The sequence below is a fragment of the Tetrao urogallus genome (genome assembly GCF_951394365.1).
Source record: "Tetrao urogallus genome assembly, chromosome: 1".
Classification (NCBI taxonomy): Eukaryota; Metazoa; Chordata; class Aves; order Galliformes; family Phasianidae; genus Tetrao; species Tetrao urogallus.
In genome coordinates this window covers 139,957,307-139,979,743 of record NC_136813.1, presented here as the reverse complement: position 1 = coordinate 139,979,743, position 22,437 = coordinate 139,957,307, and the positions used below count along the sequence as shown (strand labels likewise).

General features: G+C 40.8%; 1 protein-coding gene across 2 annotated transcripts in view; it reads right to left on the bottom strand.

The window, feature by feature from the left end:
• Positions 1-22,437, bottom strand: part of CHST11 (carbohydrate sulfotransferase 11) — a gene marked incomplete at both ends in the record, with an annotated part of 151,785 nt that overhangs the window by 87,472 nt on the left and 41,876 nt on the right. For both annotated transcript variants that reach the window (XM_079538956.1, XM_079538957.1), the window contains one exon: positions 688-779. In XM_079538956.1, the coding sequence (XP_079395082.1) occupies positions 688-779 (92 nt within the window). The remainder of the gene's footprint in view (positions 1-687; positions 780-22,437) is intronic.

Genomic DNA, 22,437 nt, shown 5'->3' with positions numbered 1-22,437 from the left:
TCCCCTCAGTTGCCAACAGGAAATGCTGTTCCTGAATGTGCCGATTCACAGCATGTGTAGGGAACAAATCGATCCAGGAGAACAAATGGGAGTACAAATTACAGATAACTTTCCTTCACATCACAGGGAGACTGTTGTAAACTCCCATCAAGACCATCAGCTGTCAATGCATAGCGTAAAGAAGAATGTTAGCTACTGTGCTTTGTCTTGATCTTCAGAAGAAATGAACTAGGACAGGATGGGCAACTGGCTACCTAAAAACCACACAAATGACTTTCATATATTACTACTGCAATTTTCTGCCTTCCTGCACTTGCTGATTCATGTACAGCACGTTACCTACTCTCACCCGACCCTGCCACTCTGTATGTTGACCAATCAATTAAATTAGGATGCTTCAGCATCTCACTAGGAGATCAAAAATATTCTAAGGCTATTAGGTACCTAAGAAAAATACTTTGAGGAATCTGCATCATTAGACAACTAAAAACCATCAGAAATCAGGCCCTGAGCTAAAACCGCAGAACTTTACATCTCAGCTCTGCGGGACACAGATCATTTCTCCAAGCACACAGCAGTTACTGCATATATATGATTTGAAAAAAAAAAAAAAAAAAACACCACCACCACCAAAACACCTTTAATTTAAGTACACCAGGCAGGAAAGTTTGATCATAGCCACAAGACACTCACCTGGGTGGGATTATACAGTTCCTGGAGTGGGCTTCTGGATCCTTTCCGGCAGCAAATGTCCATCCCAAATGGATTTCTACGCATTACTGCAAGGGGAAATTGAAATTAATACAGGTTAGCAACAGTGGTTAGCAGTAATCAATTGCAATAGCTACAGCAAGAATAGATTTTCTGATAAACCGGGGGTTTCTACAGACAGTATTGTGTATTAATTCCTAATCTGTAAAAATTATCCAAGAGTTAAATCTTTGAAGTACTGTGGAAGGTACTAAAACAAAGCTTTCTAGCTCTCATCTTATAAAAGCTGTTACCCCTAAGCTTTTAGCTGGAATGCCCCAGAGTTCTGGCACAAGTACTGAAGCCAAAGTGACCCCATTTTGACTAGTGGTAGGTACCTGCTTTCCCTGATCATCATGGATCAGTTGGATAAATTCCTACAACTGACATCTCCAAGAGGCAACATTTGAGCCTCTCTAAACCCAAATATAGAGGCCCATAGGATCCTAATATTAAAACACTTTAAAGCTTCTGGCCTATAGCTTTGGCTTGTCCTGGAACAGATGCTCAGCAGTATGCAATACACATACTGCCAATCACCACTGCACTTTCTTGATCCAAACTGTATTTAGCTCTATGTATTGCAACTGAATATTTAATTGGTCTGAAAATCAACACAGACTGCTATTCCAGCTGGACACAAGCAAATTTTCAAACTAAAGGCTTTGTCAGAGGGCTGATCCAGGATCATTCTGGATAGTAAGTCTTTCTGTTAGAGATCCTGATCTGAGTCCCAACAGTCACAGAGATCACCAGTTTCAGGTTAGACCCTCCATAGGCAGTCAAGTTTAAATAGGGAGCTATTTTGCTTCAACCACACTCCATGTCTTACTTAAGAGGGGCTTATAAACAGAAGGGAAATCAACTTTTTACACAGGTGGATAGTGATAGGACAAGGGGGAAAGCCTTAAACTAAAAGAGAAAAAATTAAGGTTAGTTGTCAGGGAAATATTCCACTGAGAGGGCAGCAATGCACTGGCACAGGGTGTCCCGAGCACTTTGGGTACCCCATCCCTGGAGGGGCTCAAGGACAGGTTGGATGGGGCCCTGGACAGCCTGGCATCACTTGCCATATTTTGTAGTACGAAACTGCTGAAGTGTCCTACAGTAATGACTGTGAACTGCAGCGCTGACAGAAATACTATTGCAGGTGTCAGGCCAAGAGCTAGAGAATACTGTCAAGCTACATTTTAAAACAGAGTGCTTGTACACGATCATAATCAATATGTCAAATAGTATGAACATGTGTAAGAGTTTCCATGCAGACAGAACACTGTATGCAGCTCCAGTCTGGAGACATAACAGCCTCCTTCACTCAGACTGTATCTATTTTTAAATTGAAGGTAATCACCTCGTAATGTGCCATGTCGCTTTTTCCCTGAGCAAACAACCATTCGGTGTGTCTTCTAACAGGGCTCAGACATACATCCTTAGTAAGGAAAGAAGCTAAATGTTTTCTGCACAGTTAGAATCGCAATAAGAGGCTGCAATTTTTATGTTTAAATACCTGATAAACTTCTGAACCTTTCTAGACATGCAGCCGAATGTTGCAATTGCTCTGCCTTAGTAGCAATGTGTCTTGTTAAAAGTTAACTCTAAAAATGTTTAAAGCCACTAAAATTTTAGAAAAGAATTTCATAGTACATAGTACTTGAGCAGTGTTAGCTTCTGGTGTCTGGAAGTGGCTTGAGGAAGAAAATCCTACAGTCAGGATGTGAGAAACCCTCAGTGGCTGTTCACTGCACTTTGATTAACCAGGGTTCTGGAACACTGATTCTTTGTTTCAAGATGAAGAACTCCAGAGCACTGTTTCCTAATTTCCCATGTACTTCACTTTTCAGTTCCATTAAATGCAATCAACAGTAATGTGCATAAATGCATCCCTTCCTGCTTCACTTAACCAGCAGGTATCAACACAGCAACACACAGCAACTGTTCCATTCAGCAGGAGCAGCCAAGACCATGAAGTTACTTGCACTACGTGTAAGATCTGATTCCCAAATATAAACAAACAAGAAAGCAACTGTCTCCCCAGAAAAGCTAAATACTCACGCAGAACTTGAGTCACAGAAACCACTGAATCCTTGTTATGAATCCCAATTATTTAATAGGTGTGTTTTTCCAATAAAGCTTTTAGAACATGAGTGTGGAATTAGCATGGCAACACAGCAGCTCAACGCATAGCTTGCTTCCCCACACATCATCTGTGACAGCACACGCAGCTGTAAGCAGCAACTCTGTATGCACCTGGATAATGCTTATGCCTGGAATGTAACCTCGGCACTGACACAAATGGGAACATTCCCCCTTCCTGGGCAGAAATTGCACTCATACCTTAGGTGAACAGCTACTGCGAAGGATCATATGAAGATTTCAGAATGCTTTCTCGCACATCTGTGGAAAACTCACCCCTTCGGGTCCCTGCAAACTGTTTTCTGCTGTCTCAGCTCCTATGAGGCAGCATTTTATCGTATCCATGACATGACCTCTTTGATTTATAGCAATCTGCAGTAAGAAAACCACAATGTGAGTGCAAACTGCCGTTACACTAATTTCAACAACGCTGTCACTCAGACTCCTTCACACTATTGTGACAGTGAAAATTAGAAATCAAGGCCTTTATCTTCACCAAATCTTCTTATTAACATAGTAAATATCAAAATTTACATTTTATGGCTTGGGCTGATCTCCATCCATAATTATAGTTAATTATAATCTAACGGGAAGTAGTGCATATGCATGGCTCCAAGGACTGATTAAAAGATCCCGTTCAGGCACACGAAGTGGGAGAAGCAGCTGACAACAGTAGATAATGCCTTGAATGATTAAAGAGTGCTGTTAATACTGCAACTGCAGCAGAATCAGCAATGCCCTGAATTCAGCCAGGACTGGGAGCAACTGAACGAACTGTTAGCTTGTCACTTTAATACAAGGGCTGTAAAGAGACAAACTTTCTTCTTTAGGAATGACTCGTTCACAATGAAATTTTGGTCCTATTTACTAAAATCTGTGCAATCAGCACCAGAAAGGGAACCTTCTCATAAGTATCAGAAGAGCAAGTGACACCATTTCTCATAAGCCTGTTGGATCAAGTAACAAAGGACACTCTGCAGTACGAGCCACCCAAAGTAATTGCCACTTCTTTCACTGCCCCCAGAGAAACAAGTAAGTGACATTTGAAGTGCTGAGTATACAAAATCAGCCACCTATACCACTCCCATTCTAAACTTAGCAAATGTCAGACGCTCCCATTTCCTAGATTTCTGTAGAATAAAAGATCCCTGCTTGCTTTCTAGCAACAATTTTGCTATTTGGTAATGTTTAATTTACACTGCTTTTAGAATCCTAATTACTCCCGGCTTGCAAGACAACAAAAAACAAATGCAAAAACACTACCTCCATTCAATGCCTCTTAAATATACTGTCTCATATCATAAACATTTGAGAAAAATTCTGAGGTTGTAATTAATATTTAATTTTTTCATTACACTGGTCTAAAGTACAAAGACAAAATTCCCTAATACAGCATTGCTGAAAGCTGCTATGCATAATTCATTGCATTTATTTGGGAAAGAAGACATCTTGTAAGGAAAAAGAAAAAAATATGACATTGGAAGCAGTATGCTGAGACTCCTACTGAAGATGTGATCCCATTCTTGTTTGAAAGAAAGAAGCTATTGACAATTCAAATACACTTTCAGTCCAGGGTTAATGTTTTCCATGGAGCCATGTTCAATTGACAGCAATGGGCAGCTACAAAGTATAGCACCTTATCCTAGAGCCACAAACAGCTGGGAAGGGCTAAACATCCACTAAACATCCTCTACTCAACAAAGACAGAAAAATCAGTGCAATTTGGCCTAGCAAGATAGTGGTAGCAAAACACTTTTGGTGTCTCCAGACACATTTAACTGTCACTGTCCTCAAGCTTCCTCAATTCTTAAAGCAAATTAAGAATAATTTAATTATACTGAAGATTCGGAGATTCTCTTGGGCTTAAGATTTGGATGTGGTTTTTCTTCCAAATGCCAGCACAGACGTTTGCAATGACCCCAAAGCAGCAGAGAAAAATGCTTCCAAAAGCACCAGCTATGCAAATATAAGCCAAGCACAGCTCAACACATATTTTGCACATGCAATGCTCTTCAAGCATGAAGATACTAAGTTGGAATAAGTGACCTGTGGAAGCATTCTTCTTCCAGAGTTTGTCAGAGGCTTTTCGACTGAATATGTGGCAATTTGTAAAGTCCTGTACACATACCTCTTGGATTCTTAGCTAAAATCATGCTGAACAAGCCTGTCATTAACGGGATCATTCTGCTTCAGGAAAACAAGCCTTCTGTAATAATTTACAACAATCTGTTCTGCAAGACTTCACTTAAGCAAAGTCCAAATTGCAGACAAAAATCAGAAACTCAGCAGAAAAATAAAGACTGCCCTTATTTCAGACTTCATAAAAATTCCTATGATTGCTTTAGCAGACTAATCAGGCTAAAGACACTGAATAGTATCATAGGGTTATTTTTTAATCAGCAGCCAGGAGCACAAGGAGTGAATGCAAATGCTGGCAAACAGCACCAGCTCCAGAGCCTCAGTAACAATATTTCAGATAGCTCCCTGGCATTCATTTACAAATGCTAATCCTTCACAAAGATCAACTGATAGGGAGCAACGTTTTGGGATGTTTGGGTCCTCGCACTGTGTTGCACTCAGCAGAAGATTTTAGACCGTATTATTGGTCCTTGATATGGATACTACAGGTACAAAGATTTATGACAAAACTCCTGACTGGACTCTTTTGTTTTCTTAAGGCAAAACTGCAGCTTTTTTGTCGGACACTGAGAAATCTATTTTTAGAAAGTAAAAGTCAGACTAGGCATTGTATGTAAGCATGCCAAAGTCTTAAATGCAGAGAATGAAGCAATATTTTTTTCCTCTACGTTACTGAAGAGCTAGATTCCACCTCATGCTCTACAGTACCTGGGAACACAGGGTATTGCGCAGTGTGAAAAACAAGTGCAAGAGTGCGACTGGAGCACCTTAAAGCATTAACACCATTGTGCCTCCTAGCCAAACCAGAGACCTTACTAAGCTCAATGCTGCATGGATATGGCAAGGATTAAAAGAAAACCCAAAGCTCAGAGTTTTAGAGTCCCACCCAAGGAATGGGGATGACGTGTTTTAGTTTAGCAATACTGATTCACTGCCTCCATACATCCACTCTACTCTGTCTGGTGCTTCTACTCCCACTCACCTGCCAGAGGAAGCTACCAGAGTAAGACTGTGGATGGACACAATGACAGCGAAGGTTGAAAAATGAGGTCAAATCCTTAGTGGAATAATTTTGGCTGACACAAGCAGCAAAGCCACTTGTTAAGGGACCGTGAGCCAGTGAAGTAATATTCCCCAGTTCACAGATCAGAAAAAGAGATGCACAGAGGTTAAAAACATGCCCAAAGCAAATTAATTGTTTCAGATCACATTCATTTTAGGAAGTGAAGTGTCTGTTCTAAGGTACTCATTTAAGCTCCCACCACCAACAGAGGGCTGCAGCTATGGACTCATCTGTACGCCCACAGAGGTGGCCTCCCTCTTCATTCCACTGACGAGCAAGCCTACATGGGTTGAAACTGCATGAAACAAATCCTGGCAGAGCAAGGAAGCAAGTCTTAACGTTTGTTTCTGAGGTCTAATCACTAATTACAAAAGTCATAAATGCCCTCCAAAGAATAGAGAGAGATTTAATTACTTTTTGCTTTCGACAGATTTTCAGAAATAACTTCGTATTTTATCCTGTTTGTTCTCAGATTAGCTTGGGGATGGGTTTAATTGGGCACAGTGGGGAAATTAATATCCTTGGTGAAATTACACAGAGACTTAGATCCTGGGCCACCCTATGGACATTGCATGTGGCATAAATTAACACAACATTTTTCCTGCTAATGAACAATAGTAACTTTTTTCCAGTATTATTTTTTTTAATGTTAATCCATGTGGAATTTCTTCAGAAGTCTCATGAAATTATCCACAAACCTAAATCAAGAGACTTTCCCATAGGCTTCACTTCCCACACTAGAAGCTCTGTTTTGTTCATCTCTGTCCCACAGAGGCAAACATTGCTTTTAATGCAGCAAGGAGATTTTGTGGGTGCAAACTATTTTAGATTTGGTCAGAACTTTTCTGATACAGCCTTGTTTTCACTGGCATTGAAATATTTCATGAGTCTTTTCCGGATGGGTCACCAGCTACGTCAGCTACCTGTTAATCTCTTTGTACTCCCAGGTTTACACTAACCATCAGCATGTCACATGCTTCAAAACACTGAAGAAAGGGTCTACGTCTGATCTCCCACAACTATTTCTAAGTCTTCATAGGAAAAAAAAAAAAAAAAAAAACATTTTTGTTAAGTTTATGTGGATGGTAAAAAAAAAAAAAATTGTTTCCTTTTCTCAAAAAAGAAAACTTTCTACAAAGGAAAAAGCTAGCAATTTGTGATTGGTTTTAACTGTACATATTTCACAAGAAAACTTACGTACTATGAATTTGCATGAATGAACACTGTGTATCCAGTATTTCAAAAGACTAAAAAAAAAAAAACCAAAAAACAAAACCTCGTTTTCTGGTCATTACACTTTTTCTACTTACACACTACAAGTTAGCCATGCTTTTTGCAAAATGAGGCTGTGATAATCTAGAAATTTTCCACCCTTTCCAGTGAAGCTTATAGGTTTCCAGAGGTGCCTCCCACCAATTATTAGATGCTCATTATAACAACAGAAGCAGGCATATCTGCCTTCAGGTACTCTTTTTAGTGAAGAACTGAATACTCCGTCCAGTTCTTAACAGCCAAGTTTTCAAGCCTGTAGATAGCTGCCTATCTCCCACTGCTCTAATTTAACTTCAAATGAAAACTATGTAAATGTAAGTCTAGGGGAAAGAAAAAGACAAAACTACATTTACATCGTCTTAAAGAGTAAGAAGCTAGAACTCTATTTTTCCACAATTCCCGCTATTTCCATAATGCTGTCAGTCCCGATCTACTCAAAGAATATGCTGTATGAGCTCACTCAAAAAAAAAAAAAAAAAGTGAATGAGAGAAAAACCTTTGAAAGAGGAAGACTTCTTTAGAAAGCTGTAACTTTTAAAGTATTTATCTTGAATCACAGACCAAATGAGAAAGATGGCTGCTGCAGCTGCAGTCTATCTGAGTCACTATGTCTTTGCTTTCCTCAACAGATGTGCAGAGAAGATGAAACACAAAATCATGTTTGCTATGGATATACTAAAAAGCGCAGCAAGCCTTCTCACAAGCCAAGCAGAATAGAAAACAAAGCTGCAGCAATCATTTTAGCCCAGAGCAAGGAAATGCTCAGACTTTTGGTCTCAGCTAGAACATTGGGGGAAGCGCTACCTGCACACATATGTGCACACCGCACTTGACACAAGCTGAATGAAAGGGTCACACACCATTTCTGTTCCACAAACGTGTCCACGCGGACAGGGATTTACTCCCTCTGAAGCAGTGTCCCTGATATTTTTAGCATGACTATATCCTCTATATACTTTATTGTGACTTACGCACAATAAGTTTCTTCACAAAAAAAAAAAAAAAAATGAAGCATTCAAGAATTTGATAAGCAGGGAAAAAAGTATGAAATCCTGTAGTAATCACTTCCAGAACGGTCGCTCATAATGTCGAAGAGGATTACGGCTGCAGCTTGTTGGATAAGAAGATGACCTCTTACAAAATAAGGATGTAGCTTCCTTGGCAACGTTAAGGCCAAATGCTGATATTAAGAGTACCACAGACAGTAAAGGCCTAATTCTGTGAGTTGCAAAACGTCCAGACTAATAATTAATACACAGCTGTGCTGCCCTGTCAATTCTGTTTAAGGCTCCTAAACTATAAGTAATCCTAAGGCACAGAGAAGCAATCAGCTCCACTGCGAGATCCCTTACTTTCCCAGCAGCCGGCTGGAGCCATGCCTGCACAGCGCTGTGGGCCTCCTCCAGCCCCACCAGCTCCTCACCTGCACTGCACGGTGGAAGCCGGAAGCCTTCTTCCAGCAGGATCCGTACATCCGTACACAGAGGCTGGGAGGCTGCTTTCACACGCTCTTCTTTCTCTCCCTGTTAGCAACAAGCTGTATACAGATAATATTGCTTTCATATGGAAGAATTCTCACATGCGGCTGTTCCGAAATATTCCAAACCACAGATTCCTCAAAACATTTTACATATGAATAGGACATTGTCAGCTCCCTCAGACCCGCCTGCACTTCAGCACACAGAAGAGTAAAACATACATTAGCACTATAAAACTTCGGCTCAATTTGCATAATCTGTATTATCATGATAGAGCCCAGCTTTATAACCAACCGTGGGCGATACACAGAGCGCTTTGGATCTCTCTTTCTCTAAGGAGAAATTCCCCAAACACAAGAAAACCCATTCAGAGCTGTGCTTGCCTGGAACCTACTAGTTTTCAGTGGCTGCTTATCTTTCGGCAGTTGAGCCCCTTTCACTATCTCTTTCCATTGCTCCCCTCATTTCAATGTTGTTCGCTTAAAACATGCGATGCGTTCTGTCTACAGCTGGGAAATGCTGTCATGTTCCACACATATCCTAGTGGATAGGCCAAGCAAACCAATTCCAGCTCCTGAGGGCATGTTGAAGAGGAAAAAGAAATGAATGAGCAAAGACCATAAAGTGATTTCACTTTAATGAGAACATTTATAGGAGAATCAAACCAAGCATTATTTACACAAGACATACCATACAAGTCTCACCACCAAAAAGGATGTTGGATATGCTGAGCCTTTTAACCTGACAGAGGTTCTTCCTCCAAATGTTATGGATATGCTTCATAGCAAAACTTTGTAATACATGTGAGACCACTATGTAAGTAGTATTTTTTCTTGGATTAAATGGGAATTAAGTAAACTGGTAACATTTTGAGGCTCAGTTTTTGAGGATTCAGAATACAAGATAACTATCTGAGCTTCACTGGCAATAATATTCCCTAACTGCCATACAAAACAATAACCTTTGGTTTCAGTCACTAACAACCTGCCAAATACCCCAGGATGTTTCTAGTAATGCTGCAGCAGGTGAGCGCTAAGTACCTCAAAATCTCAGATCACTGACAGCACCATAGTGAAAGAAACAGACAACAAAACAGCTACATAGAACCTTCCAAGTTTTTTCCAAAGGAAAAAAAAAAAAAAAAAATCTGTTCTTTCAGTTTGTGAGGTTTCATGTGGAGAGACATTGAAAGAGCGGGAGACAGGAAAAAAATGAAAGAATCCTTGTGAAGAGATCTCTTATGTAGAGATATTTTTTTTTTCTCGAGAAGGTCCTTAAAGATAACTGAAGGGTGCAAGACTGAGCCAACTCTGTTAAGCATCTCCTCCACAGAAGTAAAATTTTACTTACTAACATATACATATTCTGATCTCCTCTATGTGCTTTCAGCACAACTGAAAGCACTGAGAGTCCTGGTTTGACTGCAGTACTGCTTGGAAATGTTTTCATCTTGAAAGCTTAAAGGAAATGCACATGGAATATAAAAACTAGAGGGGAAGGAAGTAAATTCAATGCTTTGAACCCTAAGGGAAGAGTTCATGCAAGAGTGACGGTTTAGGCTGTTTCCAGTTTCATTACTACTGCTTTACACAACTGTGACTGATCAGAATCTAGTTTCCTCATCAAATAACTGCCAGACTGTACAAATCCAAACCCCTGGGTAGAGAGAACCTGTACAGTTACAGTAAGCCTCTCTCTCTGTGTTACTGCAGTTCTTTAAATACTTCCATGTTTTAAGTCCTCAAGGAACATGGTCTTACATCACAGCTGACACTTCTTTGGGCACAAGGTTGGACTACAGATATCCTGTAGTTTCTTCTAACCTGACCAAGCCTATAATTCTGCATGTTGGCCCAGTTCAGTACTATATTTTATCTTCCCTGCCATGGTTACATACATTAATATAAATCAAGTCCACACAACAGCCAAAACAATACAGGTCTGCAGAGTTCAACCACTAGCTACTGCCCATGTTTCTCCTACCCTGATTACCTTAGACATGTGCAGTCTACCTCTACACCCACTGAAACCCAGAGGGAAGATCCACTTTCTCCACTGACTAGATTCTGGGGCCACTGAATTAGGACTGTAACTGAATCATTGCTGAAATGTATCAATTACAATGTGAAAAAGGATTACTTTGAACAGTAGTTCTAGTCTTGATAACCATTACAACCAAGACCAAAGAAGATGTCCCTAAAAGAAATCCCTGTTAAGATAGTCCATCTTTCAGATAGACAACTCATCTTGTTTCTGAGTTTGCCAGGAGTTTGCCCTGATTTGATGTCAAACGCTCCTCCCCACACATAACTTATTTCTGCCTACCTTCCAGTCACTGGGCCTTGTTATGTGTCTATTCATTCCCCACAGCCAGAGCTCTGTGCAGAAATCCACACGCTGTGACCTAGACACCTTTAACTATCCATCATGCTGAAGCATGTTTTCTAAGGGCTTCCTCACTTTTCTTGCTTTCTTCTGAGCATGCTCGAAGATAACACTACTACCTTCTAAAATCAAGGCACCCCTACGCAACACAGTATCACAGCAAAGGTTCCAGCAAGACCCATATGATGAGCAAGCACAACCTTGGCTCTGTATTCCACCCTTTCACGGGCCAGGGTGGCACTAGCTCTCCTATTGGCCAGGGAGCAGGCAAGCCAGCCGATTAACCATCATGCTCAAATTGTTTCCAGACCTTCCTTTCAATAGAAAGAGTCCTCTGCTCAGTAAGCAAGCATCACCTAGATTCCATTTCCCCATGCATTCATCCTAATTAAATTCACACTATCTGCTGCAGCCCAAGTCACTACGTGTTCACAACTCTGTATTACTGATGTTATTTTCATCCTCTCCATTTACCATTACCCTAAATCTCATGTCCTCTGAAAACAGTAAATGACTGTGTTTTTCTCTGGGTCATAAAGTAGAGCACTGAACTATTAACAGTGCCAAATCTGGTCCCCTGAGGATCTCTAGGAAAGCGTTATCTGCTCAGTGATGATTTCCCAGTTACAGCTATTTTTACAAACTGTCAAACATGTTTTGAATTAGTATTATGCATACCAGATTGATATACGTTCAACTTGCCAACTTCGCTTTTGTTTTATTCATTTCCAAATGCATCAGTATAGGAGTAATTCTGACATGTAAATATTCGTGTATCATTAAAACAAAGAGGATGATCATTTTGTAGAGTGCACTTTAAAACATTTGTTTGCAGGAAATGCTCTAGGTTGGTTGTCTATCTTTAACCTTTCAAGTCTTATCAAGAAGATTTCTGTGATGTATTAAGGCATCACATCACTCTCAACTCTGCATGGGTTAATTTTGTCACAAGTTCTTGCAAGCTGGAAGAATGAAACTGCTTTTCAATAAAAAAAAATTGTTTTATCTCAAAAATAAAAAACATAATAAAAATTGTAGTTTAACTGATGCTTTCTAAAGCCACAGAGTTGAATGGAAGACAGGAAGGACCTGGAGGGAGCAATCTCAGAATGCTGCTGCTTTTGAGGTAATCCTTACATTTTATGCTGAAAATTCCATTTGTCCTGATTAAATATTAATCAGCCATTACTAAAGAGGCATATATAAAAGCTCTGTTAAATAATAAAACCCAACAAATAAAAAGCACTGATTTCATTTCACACTTGCAATAGAGGGTTGCCACATTATCCCTCTCCAAGCTCAGATAAACCATACCAGCTCCACAGATGTGAACTGATCTGTGCCTCTCCACGAGCCAGGAATCACACCTGAACTGCTTATGGTAAAATGAAGATTCATTGAGATCGACTGCTCGAGTCCCCAGCAGGCAAAGCAGTTATAGCACAGGATTCAGTGGGGAAAGACACCATTTGTGTGCATATGTGCACTTATTCATGGAGGCATGATATGAGTGACTATATTACAACTACACATAAGTGAATGCACACATGCATTATTGATGCTGACATAGCACACCAGTGTTTTACACACCACCAGATGCTGGATTTTTTCTATCTTGTAATTACTTCACTTTCAAGAGCTGTAACATGCTGCATCATGTCTTACTGTTCAAAGACACTTTGTCATCATCTCGGCTTATCTTTGCCCTTCTCTATTTTTTAAGCCTATTGCATTACAGAGTTTCCAGGCTGAAAGTTTAAATAACATTCAAATAAAATTGCTATGTGAATTTTCCATCCAGTAGTAGTCTCTTATTTAATAACCTATTTTTCCAGAACAAACTGCTTTTTAACTCTCCTATTTAATCAGTCTCCTGTCAACATTTCCTGTCAAATTTATTCTATTTTTCTGAAACTTTTATCTGCGCTCCCTTAATTTTAGTTCTATCTTTTTTACCCTCACCAAATTATTCCCTTCAGCACTGTGCTACTGCCCCCCCTACCAGACTTTCAGGCTCACTCCCTGCTAATAATTTCTCTTCCCTCACCTTTCCTAGCCCACTCCACCATCAAGCTCCCTTTTTCCAACTTCCCAAAGCCACAAGCTGAGGAAGACCCCACATGCAGCCTACCCCACAAGCAAGGGGAGGGAAAACAGGTCCCCTACTCAGCCCATCACAAGTGATGAAGGGTGATGGGAGACAGAAGGTGGCAGTGGCATGGGATCTTGGCTGGGTCTTGGCTTCATCTGTTAAAGAGGAATCAGAAAATAGCCCTCTGCCATGTGCCACCCTAGAGTTTCCAGGGCTTTAATCTGTTCCTGAGCCCAGCACCCCTCTTCCTCCATTTCAGAATCACAGAATCATTGAAGTTGGGAAAGACCATTAAGATCTCCTAGTTCAACCACCAAGCCATCCCCACTATCCGTGTCCCTCAGTGCCATATTCACACAGTTCTGGAACAACTCCAGGGATGGTGAGAGTCCACCACCTCCCTGGGCAGCCTGTGAAGAAATTTTTCCCTAATATCCAATCTAAACCTCCTGAGCACCTTAGTGCCCAACTCAGCACTCCCTTCATCTGTTGCTAAGAGGCCCCATACGCATAGAAGCCCTAAACTAGATGAACTACACAAAAAAACAACAGAAGGAACAAAAGGCTTCAGAGGCAGGAAAATTACAAGGACAGGGCGGCCATGAGGCATGCCTGCTTTTATTTATAGCTTTTACTTGGCACTTTGTTTTTATTGTAGCTATGCAGTTAAGAAAGATGACAGAGTTGGAGGTCAAGAGTGCTGTTGTGGGCACAGAAAGGCATGATTAGACCAGAGCAGAGTGCCAGCCAGATCAGAGCTGCTGAGCGCCTGCTCTCCATTTTACATGTTGTCTTTCTATTCCATATTACAAACGTTTAAACAAAAAACAACCTCCCTCACAATTAAAGGGAGCTAGTATGAAAAATAGTCTAAGACTTCATATGTTACTTTATAACAGAATGCACCAGAAATTTAGTTGTCCCACCAAAGATCCCCTCCTGCTAAAATCAGCATCAGAAGAAAAAAAAATATTTGAGGCAAATACAAATTGTCTCAAAATGAAGACAGACTCATACCTCTCCTTCAGCTACGAATGATTTCCTGAAATGAACGGAACCCCAAATACAAAAGAAAATGAGAAGACACCACTGGCATTAATACCGTGGAAACCATATTTGCTGTATTTGCTGCCAAGTATGTACTAATTTCTAATAAAAGCTGAATATGCATATCAAAGAAAAAAATTCCAACCACCAGTATGAGCTGATTTTGCCGTTCAATATATTAGCTGTATTTTTTTTGTTGTTCTTTTTGTTGTCACGGAATAAGGGAGAATATAAAAGGATGTAGCTAAAAAAGGGAGTGAACCTGAAAAATCACAGCTTCTAATCACTCTGAGGTAATTGCAAAGCAAGAAAAGTGTGCAGGGTGAAGGTAACCTGTGATTTATTTAGATCCTCCCACATGAACATGATTTATTCTATGTTCTGCAGATGTTCATTTGTGTCCTCTTTATACTATGGAGAAATTAAAATACAGAGTGTTTTGGTATGTACTCTGCTTACAAAGTCAGGACAAATCTCTCTGTTTCTCCTGCAGCTCTTCTACTTCCCTAAAAAGAGAGGAGAACAGATCTAATGCCTATGCCCACCAGCAGGCACACCAACCCCAGCACCCTTGGGATGTCATTTAATTCGTGACTGACTAAGAAATGTCCTAAGTAGGAGGAAAAAAGATTGTTATGCAGGCTCTCTTCTCTCTGTGCTGCATTACTGCCGTCCTCTTGTCATATGCACAGCGGTGTTCAAACAAACTATCTTAGGCTGAACAAAGCTCAGGCTTTTAGGAATAATATGTGGTTGAGGATTTGGTATGAACTCCTTTATAAGCTTCCACTTATGGGCTTCTTCATAACAGTGATGGTATCATTCAGCTTTCCAAGCGTCTCCCCCACAGCAGCTAGTGCCTCTATCTGGACAACGCAGAACCAGCCACCTATTCTACTCTCAAGAGTGTTTCAGAAAGCTCCTGCCAGAGAAGATTCACCTCCACACTCAGGACTCCCTACTTGAAGCATAAGGGCTCAGATCGGTGGTGCTGGCTCTGCCTACAGCTTTGTCCTATCAGTTTGCAGAGCACTGCAGCTATTTGTCAAGCACATATTTAACTTTTCTTTTCAAAAAGTAGCTAAGGGTCAAGTCATCCCTATCCTCCAAGCCAACTCCAATTGAAGTGCATAGGGCACAGACAGGATGGGGAAACAAATTCAAAGCACAGCTGGTCCCAAGCAAGAGCAAGGATTTCTTTCATCTGTCAGCTATTCTTACAGCCAAAACACAGTTAAGTTATGCACATGACTAAAGGTTTCCAGCATCAGGGTTTTCCCAGAGCTATTTGTCTAATCAAAAAGTCAACAAGCTACATCACAGCTTTTTATTGCAATGACAACACTGAAGGGGGAAAAAAAGCAAAACTTCATTTCCTTTCTCTACTGTTGTTTTTTTTTCTTTTTTAAAAAGAATAGCCACTGTTTCAAATAGCATTGGCTCGTTCCCTGCAGACAAAACAAAACACAGACTTCTTCACTCTCTTCAAAGGAGAGATTAGACACTCAGACTTTAATACTGACAAGTCAGCAATCAAAATGGTTCTTCCAAACCCAAACAGCATTTTTCTTCCCAAGCACCCAGACACAACACGGGAAGAGCTCTGCACCCTTTACCCAGGCTCCATGAGCTCCTTCACAGAAGCAACTGCCCTGAGAACAATGCCACTCCTCCTCCACACAGCAAAATTTCACTCAGGATTGAAGGGGGGAAACATCTGATAAACAAACATGTTTTTCACTGGCCACATCAAGCATAATATGTACATAGCACAAGCCAAAAAGATGTCTTCCAGGTACCCAGCAAAATTAAAAGCAGTCATCAGAACCAGGGACCACACTAACAGTGCATGGGGAGAAGGCCAGACTCACTACCTGGCTCTTGGGAATATCCCTATCCACGCATTAATGCCTCAAATGAGCACCTGTGTAAATCTCACTCCCAAAAATCACATGGGAGAGGGGATAGGAGCAGCACAAACCGCAGGTCACGTGCAACGGTTACTAATAATACCATTTATTTCTGACATATTGCACCGCAGTAAGCAGCACTGCTGTTTGGTTGGAGAAGCATGAAGCAGAGGAAGAATATTTCTGCCTCCCTAAAGCTCCTTTCCTTCCCAAGATGTTTCTCCTCTACAGTGGTGTATGGGAACTGCTGAACCTCTGACTGATCACCTGAGGTGAGCAATGTGTCAGCCCTGGGAGCACAGATGAAGGCAATTCACCTGTGCTGCTAGAAGGGGTGGAGCCTGGCTGCACCTCTCCTAGACTCCATTTAAGAGCTGGCTACCAGTGGGGAAGGATCTCTCCTTAACTTTCTTCCCTTACAAGCAACAGTAAGGACAACTCTTGTTCTTGGCATGAAGAATTTTAGAGTTACTAAACTGCAAAACAACTGGTATTTAAAGATAAAAGAACATAGCTGATATTGAAATATACCAAGTCTAAAACTGAGCATTCAAGAGCAGCTTTGGCACGAAAACGCTCAGCTTCTGATTCTTTATGAAAAAAATCTATACATTAGTACTTGTCTGCATTTAAATGTCACACAGAACAGCTCGTATTTATTTAGCAGGAGCTAACTAATTTAACTTGTGAAGGACCAAATCCAGTTACAGCTTTACTCTGCATCATCACCACTGCCATATTCATAGTCTGTGCCCTTCTATTAACTCTGAGCACATGCTTTTCAAAACCAATGGGCTTAAGCTTTGGGTCTTACCCAGACAGCAAAGAGCACCATGGTTTATACACTGCAATGGAATTCACAACCAGTCCTAATGCTGGATCTCTTAAGCCTTCCTCTGTGACCCTTCGTAATGCTACAGCAGGATGGAAAGTACCACAATAACAGTGGGGTATCAAAGTCTTTAGCTAAAGCAAATAATAAGCCCATAACCACAGCTGCAGACATAAAAGAAAAGAGCTGCTTGCCTTTGGAAGACCTGAAGTAGGCAAGAATCCCCAGCAAGAGATGCCCTTGCACCCTCTGCCAACCCTTAAATGAGGTCTTGGAAGGGATGGATCCTGGCTCTACCCCTTACTTTCACTCAGGTGCATTGCATGTACCTGAGCTCCCCTAAGTTGGCCCTGCCTTCCCACCAGGTGCTCAATCACTGGTTCAGGCCATGACTTTGGATTTCTGCTACACCCTTGGAATATCACATTAGCCCGAATGTAGCTGTATACCGAAGTACTTGCCTTGCACCATGCATACAAGTAGAAAATCAATACAAGTATCTTGCTGAAGTGACACATTAAGAAAGGTCAGAAAACAAACTGGTGACAGAGCAGGAAATATAGAAGAGATCTTCTGATCTCAGGATCAATTTCCTTAATCTCCAGACCACGTTAGCATAAATTAACAAGGGAAACAATTCATCTGCAAGTGGTCTGAATCATTTCAGCGATCAGGTAACATGTCCCAGTTTTGTCACTGCTACATTTGTTGGCTCAAAGCACCAATTTCCACCCCCATGCCACTTGCCCAATAATTTCTGCCCTTGGGAAAAAGTAATCGAGTATGATAAGGATGACAATCATAATTAGTTTAAAGTACAGGCCTGTTGGCAAGCACTGAGAACATATTTTAATATAAAGAACTAATAAGGGAGTAAGATTAAAGCAATAGAATTTTTAGGTTAATTGAATATGGAAATCCAAATGCAAATTATGAGAAATGATCATTTTAGGAATTCCCCTTACATAAATTACTCTTTAAATACTTAAGATCACACTTGAACCTCATTAGAAATCAATGTTTAATTTCTGTACTTCTATAACCTGAGAAAACATTGGTAAAACGCATGTAGCCAAGTAAGTTCTATTTTGGTCTCAAAATATGGGCAGGAAGAAGTGGACAAAGACCAAACAAGGTACAAGACCACCTGATTTCAGTCACTGACCTTTCATGAGCTACCTGTCATAAAGTACATCACTTGCCAGAGGAGAAAGAAGGACAGACTCAAAGGGAAGGTGACTCTGTAACAGCAACAAGCTATGAATTAAATCACGTCAGCACCACCTCTGTATTTTAGACAAATGTATTGGTAAAAGAAAATCTCTGTCTTCTGCCATTTTTCACAGTAAAGCAATTGCTGGTCTGCTGGAAGGATGCCAGCTGTCAGTATTTCTGTCAAACTGACACTTCACAAATGTATGCGAGTCCGCATTTCTGATGATGAATTCTATGAATTCCTTACTGTGTGTGTGACAGGATAAATTACTGCCAGTGATATCTGCACCACTCGTCCACGGGTCAGGGGGCTTCCCACAAAGAGAGACTGGCAAGGTGAAAGGCACTGTCACAGGAAGACATCTGCCACGTTTGAGGATTTGGAAAGAGAGCTGCGTTTGTTTGTTTGCCTTAGAACTACACTTCATTAAAACCCCAACTAATAAAATGTCACAAGCACTACGCCCATCATGTTGGTTACATGCATGGTGCAAGTTAAGCACAGCTGTGGTAAAGGTCCTCTGCATTTGCCAGGAAACAAACCACTCTGCCATGCTCATTGAACCTCTTGGAGAAGCTGTTACAAGGCAACAAGGCCTAGCAAGCAAGTCCTTCTGAGAGTTTTAAGCAAACTCACATGTCAGATCTGCAAATGCAGAGATTAGCACTGCATTGGTACAACACAGATAATGAACGCACACAATGAGCAGTATGCTACATTTATCATAGTGGTGTCAGGTACGTGTGTCTGCTGAATAAGTCCATGATGGAAAAAGACTCTTAACCCACCTCAAGCCATGTCCATTCCATCCCTAGCCAGACTAGCAACACTGCACAAGTACTAAATCCTGATGGGTTTCCACTCCTTTGCTCTTCTCGCTAAATGTCTTACTGGGCAAGGATTAAAGGCAGTGTGAAGTCGGCAAGCTGGTGAGTATTGCAGACTTACTGCATTAATCTCTTCCTGCACAGAGCTTGACTGAATAAACTATGCAAGCATCCTCCTCTTCCAGAGAGCTGTTTTGCTAACTCTCTCCCAGTCAACTCATTAAGTAGAGCAACGAAGTACCACCTCAGGAGGGTGATTAAATTTTTTGCTGGAGGAAGCAAGGCACGATCTGAGGTCATTTGATGTGCACGCATGCTACTGAGCCAACAAGTAGAGGTTTCTCCTCAGCTGAAAAAGAGAAGTGCTGGTATCTGTGGGAAAAAAATAAGAGCAAGGCTTTTTTCTTGTTCTTTTTAATGATTTCCAGTGCTATCAAAAGATGCAGAGCCACATCTACATCTGGTACAAATCTTAGTAAATTCACTGACTTTGACAGCACCACATGAATTTAAAGTGACTGACATTTTGGTTCCAAAGTCTTAACAATTACCAGTAGAAAAACTGACAACCTAAATTCTGGTTCCTATTTAAAAACTCACCAACTGTCCCCTGACAACACTGAAACTACTGACTTCTCTTTCTACTCACCCAGGAAAAAACAAAAACGTGCTTTTTCCCAAATCTGACACAAAGAACTGGATGCTACTTCAAACAGTAGCAACAAATGCCTGCTGCCACCGTGCCTGCAGCTACCTTCCATTACTGACAGCAAACAGTGACTGTGCTTATGGATCTACCCCCAGAATGAAACTGTGTTCAGATAAAACAAAAATAATTAAAAACAAAATAATTAAAGAAAAAGAAAAACAAAGAGATATTTAAGTTAAATATTTGGCGCGTTCATTTTCCTCAGTGCTGTCACTTACATTATTACTAACATAGGACAGCAGCATTCTATAAACAGCAGGCAAAATATGTAGCAAAACTTTCGTAAGTCCATACGTAAATGAAATTTGAAAGACTACGAAACCACAATTGCAGGAAATATATACAATACAAAGAAAGATAACAACTTTTCTTGGAAATCCCACAGATTGCTGAAACATCTAGTTAATTCCAAAAGTGGAATACCCACAGTAAATGAAAAGCCACTGAAAATATCACAAAGACCCCAAAATAGCACAAAAACCCTGACAGAAATGAAACTCCCTGGGGATGTGCTGCTAAATGCCTAACTACAGCTCCCCTAGATAGCAAAGCCACACATACACTACATACATCATATGTGAAACAGGACAAAGCACAACATACAGTTGTCAGTGAGGTTGCAAGTGCAGAACTGAATGCAGAATCTGCTATGGTAAAACCCTCCATGAGAGAGGGCTCCCAGCCACCAGAGCTTCATGGAAGAAGGAGGTAAAACATGGCGAGAGGTTTCTTGGGCAGCATGAATCTCATACTGGCCCTACAGCACCAACCAGCAGCCAGATTTGGCTCTGTGGGGTCACAGGGAAGGAGCTGGGATTTGTCCTGTGCTAAGTCTTAATCCAGGCCTCCAGTGCCTAACTCACTGTAGCGGTATTCAGTGTGGGCCACACCAGCCACAGACACTGCCAACAGCAAGCTGAATACGGGCCATACACAAGCAATTAGATTTATGTATATACGTATGATTGATTAGTGGATCCTAGCAATTCAAAATCGTTTACAGATAATCTTGGACTTATTCCTCCAAAAGCCTATGCTGAAAACAGTGGGGAAAAAAATAATCGTTTCACTTTGTCACCAAGTTAGGAACACAGACGAGATCTGAAATGAAAGCAACTATACCTTGACACAAGGACAGCACTTAAAATGTGCACAATGGGAGAAGTTTTATCTCCTCTTCTGATTCAGGGCATGACTGAAAAAAATGAACTTAACTGAAAAATTTATCTACATTAAAAAAAAATAATAAAACAAACAGCACAAAAAGGTAAATCTGAGATTTTTAAATTACTTACCTACCTTCTAAATTCAAATTAAGAAAACTGCACTGATTAAAATACGTAATTTTTCTAGTTTAATTTGCCTTATTAATCTGCTGCTGAATTAACACAGCCTGTGAAGTGGAAAGACACAGGATTCCGCCTCTAGCACACGAATTGAATTTTTTTTAAGCTAGTCTATAGAGTCGGCCTAAAGAAATAGGAATAACACCAGGGTGTGGATCATGAAAGATGAGTAGTATTGACAAAATTGGTAGCCTCAACAGTAGCTTTAAAAAAATAAAAAATAAATAAAACAATTACAGCACTGAAATAGTGCAGTTAGCAAATGTAGACTTCTTAACTACAAGTTCTACATGAGGGTGTGTCATAGGGAGCAGGGGAGATGAGACGAGATCACTTCCTTGCCTCGAACAGCCAGACTCAAGAACAGCAGAGGAGAGGCAGTGAAAACGAGGAGGGAAAGCCACTTCTGTAACTGGTGAAGGAGGCTTTTAGCAGCAAAATGAAGGACATGAACTGAGATTCAATGCAGAAAAGGCAGGTAAGGACACTTCCAGAGAACACTCTGGGATCAAAGAAAGGGCAAGTGCTTCCATGCTGTCTCCATCACAAGCTCTGAGCAGAGCCAGAAGTAAAAAAGAAACATGAGAAAATGCAGCTGTCATTGGAGGAATGGCACGGCATGTTGGGACAGAACACCAGAGGAAGCACAGTCCGGATGCACTGATGAAAAGATGACAGCAGCCAACACACACGGAGCCATGCTGCCAGAGTACAAAGCCCAAGGAGCCTGGGAAAGCTGATAGCATGGATCAGGGCTTAACGGAGAAATAAAGGAGAAAGCTTTTGCAATCCAAAAGGCCTCTGAAAGTAAGATTTCCAAGAAGGAAAAAAATCAAGTGGAAGATGTGGACCCATTTGTCAGCAGTGTCATAACCTGGGCAGAAGAGCTACACAAGAACATACAAAACTTCCAATCCTTTGGAAAAGAATACAAAGTTTGCTGTAGAGCATGATTTGCACATTTAGCTGAGTAGCTGGCAGCTTGCTGTGGCCCTGTCTCTGTCTCTATGTATGGTGAAAGTATCCCATTAAACATCTGGCGTTGGGCTAAACACAAAAAATAAAGTTATTTCCTACCAGCCTCCATGGTCTTTCAAGTGATGAGCTTCAGCTAGCGCTATTATCTCTGTCTGTACCAATGCTGTGTTACTAACGATCGTGTCATTACCATAACCAATCTACTGTCTGGATATTTGACATGGGAATTTACCGCAAGGAACAAGATGACACTTTTGACT